This window comes from Squalius cephalus, assembly GCF_949319135.1.
Source record: "Squalius cephalus genome assembly, chromosome: 6".
Classification (NCBI taxonomy): Eukaryota; Metazoa; Chordata; class Actinopteri; order Cypriniformes; family Leuciscidae; genus Squalius; species Squalius cephalus.
In genome coordinates, this window is record NC_137127.1 from 553,708 (window position 1) to 567,318 (window position 13,611).

The 13,611-nt window shown below is 47.3% G+C and overlaps 2 protein-coding genes across 5 annotated transcripts in view; both read right to left on the bottom strand.

The window, feature by feature from the left end:
• Positions 1-12,828, bottom strand: part of sppl2a (signal peptide peptidase like 2A) — a 46,369-nt gene extending 33,541 nt beyond the window's left edge. For 2 of the 3 annotated variants that reach the window (XM_079873684.1, XM_079873682.1), the window contains exon 1: positions 12,584-12,817. In XM_079873684.1, coding sequence (XP_079729810.1) covers positions 12,584-12,643 — 60 coding nt within the window. In that variant the 5' untranslated portion in view covers positions 12,644-12,817. Of the gene's footprint in view, positions 1-12,583 lie in introns of all 3 variants that reach the window. The other variant, XM_079873683.1, reaches the window with a different exon arrangement.
• A 511-nt stretch (positions 12,829-13,339) lies between these two features.
• LOC307159950 (CDC42 small effector protein 2-like) overlaps positions 13,340-13,611 on the bottom strand; it is a 10,353-nt gene continuing 10,081 nt past the window's right edge. Inside the window, exon 5 of one of the 2 annotated variants that reach the window (XM_079873687.1) lies at positions 13,340-13,611. This exon is cut by the window's right edge and continues 261 nt beyond it. The gene's annotated coding sequence lies outside the window, so the exon portion shown is untranslated. The other variant, XM_079873686.1, reaches the window with a different exon arrangement.

Here is a 13,611-nt window from a genome sequence, read left to right on the forward strand (position 1 = left end):
GCCGATTCACTCAAACTCTCCTTTTTATAGTGTAAACACTCGTTGATTCACACAAACACTCGCTGATTCACTTAAACTCTCCTTTTTGTAGTGTAAACACTCGCCGATTCAGTCAAACACTCGCTGATTCACTTAAACACTCGCTGATTCACTCAAACACTCGCTGATTCACACAAACACTCGCTGATTCACACAAACACTCGCCGATTCACTCAAACACTCGCTGATTCACACAAACACTCGCCGATTCACTCAAACACTCGCTGATTCAGTCAAACACTCGCCGATTCACACAAACACTCGCTGATTCAGTCAAACACTCGCCGATTCACACAAACACTCGCTGATTCACTCAAACACTCGCCGATTCACTCAAACACTCGCTGATTCACACAAACACTCGCCGATTCAGTCAAACACTCGCCGATTCACACAAACACTCGCTGATTCACTCAAACACTCGCCGATTCACTCAAACACTCGCCGATTCAGTCAAACACTCGCTGATTCACACAAACACTCGCCGATTCACACAAACACTCGCTGATTCACACAAACACTCGCCGATTCACACAAACACTCGCTGATTCAGTCAAACACTCGCCGATTCACACAAACACTCGCCGATTCAGTCAAACACTCGCCGATTCACACAAACACTCGCCGATTCAGTCAAACACTCGCCGATTCACACAAACACTCGCCGATTCAGTCAAACACTCGCCGATTCAGTCAAACACTCGCCGATTCACACAAACACTCGCTGATTCACACAAACACTCGCCGATTCAGTCAAACACTCGCCGATTCACACAAACACTCGCCGATTCAGTCAAACACTCGCCGATTCAGTCAAACACTCGCCGATTCAGTCAAACACTCGCTGATTCACACAAACACTCGCTGATTCAGTCAAACACTCGCCGATTCACACAAACACTCGCCGATTCACACAAACACTCGCCGATTCACACAAACACTCGCTGATTCAGTCAAACACTCGCCGATTCACACAAACACTCGCCGATTCAGTCAAACACTCGCCGATTCACACAAACACTCGCCGATTCAGTCAAACACTCGCCGATTCACACAAACACTCGCTGATTCAGTCAAACACTCGCCGATTCAGTCAAACACTCGCCGATTCACTCAAACACTCGCCGATTCACTCAAACACTCGCCGATTCACTCAAACACTCGCCGATTCACACAAACACTCGCCGATTCACACAAACACTCGCTGATTCAGTCAAACACTCGCCGATTCAGTCAAACACTCGCCGATTCACTCAAACACTCGCCGATTCAGTCAAACACTCGCCGATTCAGTCAAACACTCGCCGATTCACACAAACACTCGCCGATTCAGTCAAACACTCGCCGATTCAGTCAAACACTCACCGATTCACACAAACACTCGCTGATTCACTCAAACACTCGCTGATTCAGTCAAACACTCGCCGATTCAGTCAAACACTCGCCGATTCACTCAAACACTCGCCGATTCACTCAAACACTCGCCGATTCACACAAACACTCGCTGATTCAGTCAAACACTCGCCGATTCAGTCAAACACTCGCCGATTCACTCAAACACTCGCCGATTCAGTCAAACACTCGCCGATTCAGTCAAACACTCGCCGATTCACACAAACACTCGCCGATTCAGTCAAACACTCGCCGATTCAGTCAAACACTCACCGATTCACACAAACACTCGCTGATTCACTCAAACACTCGCCGATTCAGTCAAACACTCGCCGATTCAGTCAAACACTCGCCGATTCACACAAACACTCGCCGATTCAGTCAAACACTCGCCGATTCAGTCAAACACTCACCGATTCACACAAACACTCGCCGATTCACTCAAACACTCGCTGATTCACTCAAACACTCGCCGATTCACTCAAACACTCGCCGATTCACACAAACACTCGCCGATTCACTCAAACACTCGCTGATTCAGTCAAACACTCGCCGATTCACTCAAACACTCGCCGATTCACTCAAACACTCGCCGATTCACACAAACACTCGCCGATTCACACAAACACTCGCTGATTCAGTCAAACACTCGCCGATTCAGTCAAACACTCGCCGATTCACTCAAACACTCGCCGATTCAGTCAAACACTCGCCGATTCAGTCAAACACTCGCCGATTCACACAAACACTCGCCGATTCAGTCAAACACTCGCCGATTCAGTCAAACACTCACCGATTCACACAAACACTCGCTGATTCACTCAAACACTCGCCGATTCAGTCAAACACTCGCCGATTCAGTCAAACACTCGCCGATTCACACAAACACTCGCCGATTCAGTCAAACACTCGCCGATTCAGTCAAACACTCACCGATTCACACAAACACTCGCCGATTCACTCAAACACTCGCTGATTCAGTCAAACACTCGCTGATTCAGTCAAACACTCGCCGATTCAGTCAAACACTCGCCGATTCACTCAAACACTCGCTGATTCAGTCAAACACTCGCTGATTCACACAAACACTCGCCGATTCACACAAACACTCGCCGATTCACTCAAACACTCGCTGATTCAGTCAAACACTCGCCGATTCAGTCAAACACTCGCCGATTCACTCAAACACTCGCCGATTCAGTCAAACACTCGCCGATTCAGTCAAACACTCGCCGATTCACTCAAACACTCGCCGATTCAGTCAAACACTCGCTGATTCAGTCAAACACTCGCCGATTCACACAAACACTCGCTGATTCAGTCAAACACTCGCCGATTCACACAGACACTCGCCGATTCAGTCAAACACTCGCCGATTCACTCAAACACTCGCCGATTCACTCAAACACTCGCTGATTCACACAAACACTCGCCGATTCACACAAACACTCGCTGATTCAGTCAAACACTCGCCGATTCACACAAACACTCGCCGATTCAGTCCAACACTCGCCGATTCACTCAAACACTCGCTGATTCAGTCAAACACTCGCTGATTCAGTCAAACACTCGCCGATTCACACAAACACTCGCCGATTCAGTCCAACACTCGCCGATTCACTCAAACACTCGCCGATTCAGTCAAACACTCGCTGATTCACACAAACACTCGCCGATTCAGTCAAACACTCGCCGATTCACACAAACACTCGCCGATTCACACAAACACTCGCCGATTCACTCAAACACTCGCTGATTCAGTCAAACACTCACCGATTCACACAAACACTCGCCGATTCAGTCAAACACTCGCCGATTCACTCAAACACTCGCCGATTCACTCAAACACTCGCCGATTCACACAAACACTCGCCGATTCAGTCAAACACTCGCCGATTCACTCAAACACTCGCCGATTCACACAAACACTCGCCGATTCACTCAAACACTCGCCGATTCACTCAAACACTCGCCGATTCACACAGACACTCGCCGATTCAGTCAAACACTCGCCGATTCACTCAAACACTCGCCGATTCACTCAAACACTCGCCGATTCACTCAAACACTCGCCGATTCACACAAACACTCGCCGATTCACACAAACACTCGCTGATTCAGTCAAACACTCGCCGATTCACTCAAACACTCGCCGATTCAGTCAAACACTCGCCGATTCACTCAAACACTCGCTGATTCACTCAAACACTCGCCGATTCAGTCAAACACTCGCCGATTCACTCAAACACTCGCCGATTCACTCAAACACTCGCCGATTCACTCAAACACTCGCCGATTCACACAAACACTCGCCGATTCACACAAACACTCGCTGATTCAGTCAAACACTCGCTGATTCACTCAAACACTCGCCGATTCAGTCAAACACTCGCCGATTCACACAAACACTCGCCGATTCACACAAACACTCGCCGATTCAGTCAAACACTCGCCGATTCACTCAAACACTCGCCGATTCAGTCAAACACTCGCCGATTCACTCAAACACTCGCCGATTCACTCAAACACTCGCCGATTCACTCAAACACTCGCCGATTCACTCAAACACTCGCCGATTCACTCAAACACTCGCCGATTCACTCAAACACTCGCCGATTCACACAAACACTCGCCGATTCAGTCAAACACTCGCCGATTCACTCAAACACTCGCCGATTCAGTCAAACACTCGCCGATTCACTCAAACACTCGCCGATTCACTCAAACACTCGCCGATTCACTCAAACACTCGCCGATTCAGTCAAACACTCGCCGATTCAGTCAAACACTCGCCGATTCAGTCAAACACTCGCCGATTCAGTCAAACACTCGCCGATTCACTCAAACACTCGCCGATTCAGTCAAACACTCGCCGATTCACACAAACACTCGCTGATTCAGTCAAACACTCGCTGATTCAGTCAAACACTCGCCGATTCACTCAAACACTCGCTGATTCAGTCAAACACTCGCCGATTCAGTCAAACACTCGCCGATTCAGTCAAACACTCGCTGATTCAGTCAAACACTCGCTGATTCACACAAACACTCGCCGATTCACACAAACACTCGCCGATTCAGTCAAACACTCGCCGATTCACTCAAACACTCGCCGATTCAGTCAAACACTCGCCGATTCAGTCAAACACTCGCCGATTCAGTCAAACACTCGCCGATTCAGTCAAACACTCGCCGATTCACTCAAACACTCGCCGATTCAGTCAAACACTCGCCGATTCACACAAACACTCGCTGATTCAGTCAAACACTCGCTGATTCAGTCAAACACTCGCCGATTCACTCAAACACTCGCTGATTCAGTCAAACACTCGCCGATTCAGTCAAACACTCGCCGATTCAGTCAAACACTCGCTGATTCAGTCAAACACTCGCTGATTCAGTCAAACACTCGCCGATTCACACAAACACTCGCCGATTCAGTCAAACACTCGCCGATTCAGTCAAACACTCGCTGATTCAGTCAAACACTCGCCGATTCAGTCAAACACTCGCTGATTCAGTCAAACACTCGCCGATTCAGTCAAACACTCGCCGATTCACACAAACACTCGCCGATTCACACAAACACTCGCCGATTCAGTCAAACACTCGCCGATTCAGTCAAACACTCGCCGATTCACTCAAACACTCGCCGATTCACACAAACACTCGCCGATTCAGTCAAACACTCGCCGATTCACTCAAACACTCGCTGATTCAGTCAAACACTCGCCGATTCAGTCAAACACTCGCTGATTCAGTCAAACACTCGCCGATTCAGTCAAACACTCGCCGATTCACACAAACACTCGCCGATTCACACAAACACTCGCCGATTCAGTCAAACACTCGCCGATTCAGTCAAACACTCGCCGATTCACTCAAACACTCGCCGATTCACACAAACACTCGCCGATTCAGTCAAACACTCGCCGATTCACTCAAACACTCGCTGATTCACTCAAACACTCGCTGATTCACTCAAACACTCGCCGATTCACTCAAACACTCGCCGATTCACACAAACACTCGCCGATTCACTCAAACACTCGCCGATTCACTCAAACACTCGCTGATTCAGTCAAACACTCGCCGATTCACTCAAACACTCGCTGATTCACTCAAACACTCGCCGATTCACTCAAACACTCGCCGATTCACTCAAACACTCGCCGATTCACTCAAACACTCGCCGATTCAGTCAAACACTCGCCGATTCACTCAAACACTCGCTGATTCACTCAAACACTCGCCGATTCACTCAAACACTCGCCGATTCACTCAAACACTCGCCGATTCACTCAAACACTCGCCGATTCACTCAAACACTCGCCGATTCACTCAAACACTCGCCGATTCACACAAACACTCGCCGATTCACACAAACACTCGCCGATTCACACAAACACTCGCCGATTCAGTCAAACACTCGCTGATTCAGTCAAACACTCGCCGATTCACTCAAACACTCGCCGATTCACTCAAACACTCGCCGATTCACACAAACACTCGCCGATTCAGTCAAACACTCGCCGATTCACACAAACACTCGCTGATTCAGTCAAACACTCGCCGATTCACTCAAACACTCGCTGATTCACTCAAACACTCGCTGATTCACACAAACACTCGCCGATTCAGTCAAACACTCGCTGATTCAGTCAAACACTCGCTGATTCACTCAAACACTCGCTGATTCACTCAAACACTCGCTGATTCACACAAACACTCGCTGATTCACACAAACACTCGCCGATTCAGTCAAACACTCGCCGATTCAGTCAAACACTCGCTGATTCAGTCAAACACTCGCCGATTCACTCAAACACTCGCCGATTCACACAAACACTCGCCGATTCACACAAACACTCGCCGATTCAGTCAAACACTCGCCGATTCAGTCAAACACTCGTTGATTCACACAAACACTCGCTGATTCACTTAAACTCTCCTTTTTGTAGTGTAAACACTCGCCGATTCAGTCAAACACTCGCTGATTCACTTAAACACTCGCTGATTCACTCAAACACTCGCTGATTCACACAAACACTCGCTGATTCACACAAACACTCGCCGATTCACTCAAACACTCGCTGATTCACACAAACACTCGCCGATTCACTCAAACACTCGCTGATTCAGTCAAACACTCGCCGATTCACACAAACACTCGCTGATTCAGTCAAACACTCGCCGATTCACACAAACACTCGCTGATTCACTCAAACACTCGCCGATTCACTCAAACACTCGCTGATTCACACAAACACTCGCCGATTCAGTCAAACACTCGCCGATTCACACAAACACTCGCTGATTCACTCAAACACTCGCCGATTCACTCAAACACTCGCCGATTCAGTCAAACACTCGCTGATTCACACAAACACTCGCCGATTCACACAAACACTCGCTGATTCACACAAACACTCGCCGATTCACACAAACACTCGCTGATTCAGTCAAACACTCGCCGATTCACACAAACACTCGCCGATTCAGTCAAACACTCGCCGATTCACACAAACACTCGCCGATTCAGTCAAACACTCGCTGATTCACACAAACACTCGCTGATTCAGTCAAACACTCGCCGATTCACACAAACACTCGCCGATTCACACAAACACTCGCCGATTCACACAAACACTCGCTGATTCAGTCAAACACTCGCCGATTCACACAAACACTCGCCGATTCAGTCAAACACTCGCCGATTCACACAAACACTCGCCGATTCAGTCAAACACTCGCCGATTCACACAAACACTCGCTGATTCAGTCAAACACTCGCCGATTCAGTCAAACACTCGCCGATTCACTCAAACACTCGCCGATTCACTCAAACACTCGCCGATTCACTCAAACACTCGCCGATTCACACAAACACTCGCCGATTCACACAAACACTCGCTGATTCAGTCAAACACTCGCCGATTCAGTCAAACACTCGCCGATTCACTCAAACACTCGCCGATTCAGTCAAACACTCGCCGATTCAGTCAAACACTCGCCGATTCACACAAACACTCGCTGATTCAGTCAAACACTCGCCGATTCAGTCAAACACTCGCCGATTCACTCAAACACTCGCTGATTCAGTCAAACACTCGCTGATTCACACAAACACTCGCCGATTCACACAAACACTCGCCGATTCACTCAAACACTCGCTGATTCAGTCAAACACTCGCCGATTCAGTCAAACACTCGCCGATTCACTCAAACACTCGCCGATTCAGTCAAACACTCGCCGATTCAGTCAAACACTCGCCGATTCACTCAAACACTCGCCGATTCAGTCAAACACTCGCTGATTCAGTCAAACACTCGCCGATTCACACAAACACTCGCTGATTCAGTCAAACACTCGCCGATTCACACAGACACTCGCCGATTCAGTCAAACACTCGCCGATTCACTCAAACACTCGCCGATTCACTCAAACACTCGCTGATTCACACAAACACTCGCCGATTCACACAAACACTCGCTGATTCAGTCAAACACTCGCCGATTCACACAAACACTCGCCGATTCAGTCCAACACTCGCCGATTCACTCAAACACTCGCTGATTCAGTCAAACACTCGCTGATTCAGTCAAACACTCGCCGATTCACACAAACACTCGCCGATTCAGTCCAACACTCGCCGATTCACTCAAACACTCGCCGATTCAGTCAAACACTCGCTGATTCACACAAACACTCGCCGATTCAGTCAAACACTCGCCGATTCACACAAACACTCGCCGATTCACACAAACACTCGCCGATTCACTCAAACACTCGCTGATTCAGTCAAACACTCACCGATTCACACAAACACTCGCCGATTCAGTCAAACACTCGCCGATTCACTCAAACACTCGCCGATTCACTCAAACACTCGCCGATTCACACAAACACTCGCCGATTCAGTCAAACACTCGCCGATTCACTCAAACACTCGCCGATTCACACAAACACTCGCCGATTCACTCAAACACTCGCCGATTCACTCAAACACTCGCCGATTCACACAGACACTCGCCGATTCAGTCAAACACTCGCCGATTCACTCAAACACTCGCCGATTCACTCAAACACTCGCCGATTCACTCAAACACTCGCCGATTCACACAAACACTCGCCGATTCACACAAACACTCGCTGATTCAGTCAAACACTCGCCGATTCACTCAAACACTCGCCGATTCAGTCAAACACTCGCCGATTCACTCAAACACTCGCCGATTCACTCAAACACTCGCCGATTCAGTCAAACACTCGCCGATTCACTCAAACACTCGCCGATTCACTCAAACACTCGCCGATTCACTCAAACACTCGCCGATTCACACAAACACTCGCCGATTCAGTCAAACACTCGCCGATTCAGTCAAACACTCGCCGATTCACACAAACACTCGCCGATTCACACAAACACTCGCCGATTCAGTCAAACACTCGCCGATTCACTCAAACACTCGCCGATTCACTCAAACACTCGCCGATTCACTCAAACACTCGCCGATTCACACAAACACTCGCTGATTCAGTCAAACACTCGCTGATTCACTCAAACACTCGCCGATTCAGTCAAACACTCGCCGATTCACACAAACACTCGCCGATTCACACAAACACTCGCCGATTCAGTCAAACACTCGCCGATTCACTCAAACACTCGCCGATTCAGTCAAACACTCGCCGATTCACTCAAACACTCGCCGATTCACTCAAACACTCGCCGATTCACTCAAACACTCGCCGATTCACACAAACACTCGCCGATTCAGTCAAACACTCGCCGATTCACTCAAACACTCGCTGATTCAGTCAAACACTCGCCGATTCACTCAAACACTCGCCGATTCACTCAAACACTCGCCGATTCACTCAAACACTCGCCGATTCAGTCAAACACTCGCCGATTCAGTCAAACACTCGCCGATTCAGTCAAACACTCGCCGATTCAGTCAAACACTCGCCGATTCACTCAAACACTCGCCGATTCAGTCAAACACTCGCCGATTCACACAAACACTCGCTGATTCAGTCAAACACTCGCTGATTCAGTCAAACACTCGCCGATTCACTCAAACACTCGCTGATTCAGTCAAACACTCGCCGATTCAGTCAAACACTCGCCGATTCAGTCAAACACTCGCTGATTCAGTCAAACACTCGCTGATTCACACAAACACTCGCCGATTCACACAAACACTCGCCGATTCAGTCAAACACTCGCCGATTCACTCAAACACTCGCCGATTCAGTCAAACACTCGCCGATTCAGTCAAACACTCGCCGATTCAGTCAAACACTCGCCGATTCAGTCAAACACTCGCCGATTCACTCAAACACTCGCCGATTCAGTCAAACACTCGCCGATTCACACAAACACTCGCTGATTCAGTCAAACACTCGCTGATTCAGTCAAACACTCGCCGATTCACTCAAACACTCGCTGATTCAGTCAAACACTCGCCGATTCAGTCAAACACTCGCCGATTCAGTCAAACACTCGCTGATTCAGTCAAACACTCGCTGATTCACACAAACACTCGCCGATTCACACAAACACTCGCCGATTCAGTCAAACACTCGCCGATTCAGTCAAACACTCGCTGATTCAGTCAAACACTCGCCGATTCAGTCAAACACTCGCTGATTCAGTCAAACACTCGCCGATTCAGTCAAACACTCGCCGATTCACACAAACACTCGCCGATTCACACAAACACTCGCCGATTCAGTCAAACACTCGCCGATTCAGTCAAACACTCGCCGATTCACTCAAACACTCGCCGATTCACACAAACACTCGCCGATTCAGTCAAACACTCGCCGATTCACTCAAACACTCGCTGATTCAGTCAAACACTCGCCGATTCAGTCAAACACTCGCTGATTCAGTCAAACACTCGCCGATTCAGTCAAACACTCGCCGATTCACACAAACACTCGCCGATTCACACAAACACTCGCCGATTCAGTCAAACACTCGCCGATTCAGTCAAACACTCGCCGATTCACTCAAACACTCGCCGATTCACACAAACACTCGCCGATTCAGTCAAACACTCGCCGATTCACTCAAACACTCGCTGATTCACTCAAACACTCGCCGATTCACTCAAACACTCGCCGATTCACTCAAACACTCGCCGATTCACACAAACACTCGCCGATTCACTCAAACACTCGCCGATTCACTCAAACACTCGCTGATTCAGTCAAACACTCGCCGATTCACTCAAACACTCGCCGATTCACTCAAACACTCGCCGATTCACTCAAACACTCGCCGATTCACTCAAACACTCGCCGATTCACTCAAACACTCGCCGATTCAGTCAAACACTCGCCGATTCACTCAAACACTCGCCGATTCACTCAAACACTCGCCGATTCACTCAAACACTCGCCGATTCACTCAAACACTCGCCGATTCACTCAAACACTCGCCGATTCACTCAAACACTCGCCGATTCACTCAAACACTCGCCGATTCACACAAACACTCGCCGATTCACACAAACACTCGCCGATTCACACAAACACTCGCCGATTCAGTCAAACACTCGCTGATTCAGTCCAACACTCGCCGATTCACACAAACACTCGCCGATTCAGTCAAACACTCGCTGATTCAGTCCAACACTCGCCGATTCACTCAAACACTCGCCGATTCACTCAAACACTCGCCGATTCACACAAACACTCGCCGATTCAGTCAAACACTCGCCGATTCACACAAACACTCGCCGATTCAGTCAAACACTCGCCGATTCACTCAAACACTCGCTGATTCACTCAAACACTCGCTGATTCACACAAACACTCGCCGATTCAGTCAAACACTCGCTGATTCAGTCAAACACTCGCTGATTCACTCAAACACTCGCTGATTCACTCAAACACTCGCTGATTCACACAAACACTCGCTGATTCACACAAACACTCGCCGATTCAGTCAAACACTCGCCGATTCAGTCAAACACTCGCTGATTCAGTCAAACACTCGCCGATTCACTCAAACACTCGCCGATTCACACAAACACTCGCCGATTCATACAAACACTCGCCGATTCAGTCAAACACTCGCCGATTCAGTCAAACACTCGTTGATTCACACAAACACTCGCTGATTCACTTAAACTCTCCTTTTTGTAGTGTAAACACTCGCCGATTCAGTCAAACACTCGCTGATTCACTTAAACACTCGCTGATTCACTCAAACACTCGCTGATTCACACAAACACTCGCTGATTCACACAAACACTCGCTGATTCACACAAACACTCGCCGATTCAGTCAAACACTCGCTGATTCACTCAAACACTCGCTGATTCACACAAACACTCGCCGATTCAGTCAAACACTCGCTGATTCACTCAAACACTCGCTGATTCACACAAACACTCGCTGATTCACTCAAACACTCGCTGATTCACACAAACACTCCTTTTTATAGTGTAAACACTCGCTGATTCACTTAAACACTCGCTGATTCACACAAACACTCGCTGATTCACACAAACACTCGCTGATTCACACAAACACGCGTTGATTCACACAAACACTCGCTGATTCACACAAACACTCCTTTTTATAGTGTAAACACTCGCTGATTCAGTCAAACACTCGCTGATTCACACAAACACTCGCTGATTCACACAAACACTCGCTGATTCACACAAACACTCGCCGATTCAGTCAAACACTCGCTGATTCACTCAAACACTCGCTGATTCACACAAACACTCGCTGATTCACTCAAACACTCGCTGATTCACACAAACACTCCTTTTTATAGTGTAAACACTCGCTGATTCACTTAAACACTCGCTGATTCACACAAACACTCGCTGATTCACACAAACACTCGCTGATTCACACAAACACGCGTTGATTCACACAAACACTCGCTGATTCACACAAACACTCCTTTTTATAGTGTAAACACTCGCTGATTCAGTCAAACACTCGCTGATTCACACAAACACTCGCTGATTCACACAAACACTCGCTGATTCACACAAACACGCGTTGATTCACACAAACACTCGCTGATTCACACAAACACTCGTTGATTCACACAAACACGCGTTGATTCACTCATTAATGGCGCTTCAGGCTTTCAGACTCATTTCCTCCGCTTACCTGAGAGCAAAACAACACCAGCAGGAGAAATATCGACTCTTTCACTGCCATTGCTGTCATATCTTCTTCAAAGCTCGACAGAAAGCGAGTTCAGAGGAGTTTCTGCACTCGTATGTTTATTGAAAATCGCTTTTAAATCGCAAAAACTCACTATCTAAGTTTAGCTTCTGTCATGTTTACAGCGACTGTGAATTACTTTCACTTCCTCTTCCGCGTTCGTTCGCTCGATCACGTGACTGTGACGCGTCACGCTAAACGTCAACCAATCAAAAATAGAAATAAAAGCTAACTTTTTGTAGTGTCCTCTATTTTTATTAAACGTACTTAATACATTTTGTTCTCAAAGTCTTTCCTCGCAGACTGAAACACTGAATCATTCTGAGCTGGACTTGGGTTGAGCTTTTTTCAGATCCGTCTGTTAATCTTAAAACAGCATTTTTATATGGAATAAAAAACAAGCTAAATAACACTGCTAATAATAATAATGAAAACTTAAAAACATACAAGAACAAAACGTGTTATGCTAAAAAGTAAAAAAAATATATATATATATATTATTATTCATATTAATAAAGAGAGCTGAAAGCACTAAAGATCAGTTCTTATTTCCTCAAGTGTTAGTGTGGGTTCTCCTGTATTAACTGATCATCTTGATGATTATAACTGATGCTACACTGAGCATGTATAAGCACAAGGTCTGGGAGCCTCCGAGAGCAGAGATGTGAGGAATGAGGATGTGTGAGCGTGATCAGATGATGTGTTTCCGCTTATAAAGTGTGACTGATGAGATTTCACATGCAAACTCTTACAAGGTTGTAATTTTATTTAGGCATCAGAATGAAATTGAACACGATTTGTACAAAAATACTTTCCTGTCAACGCGTCCCGTGAGAGCATTGCACAAATATTACAGTGAGATGCACATTTCAAGTTTACAGCACATTTAAAAGATAAAAACAACAAAAACAGAGTATTCCACCAGCCTGGGAACATCGGAACATCGGAAAGGTACAAAACGTAACAAAAGG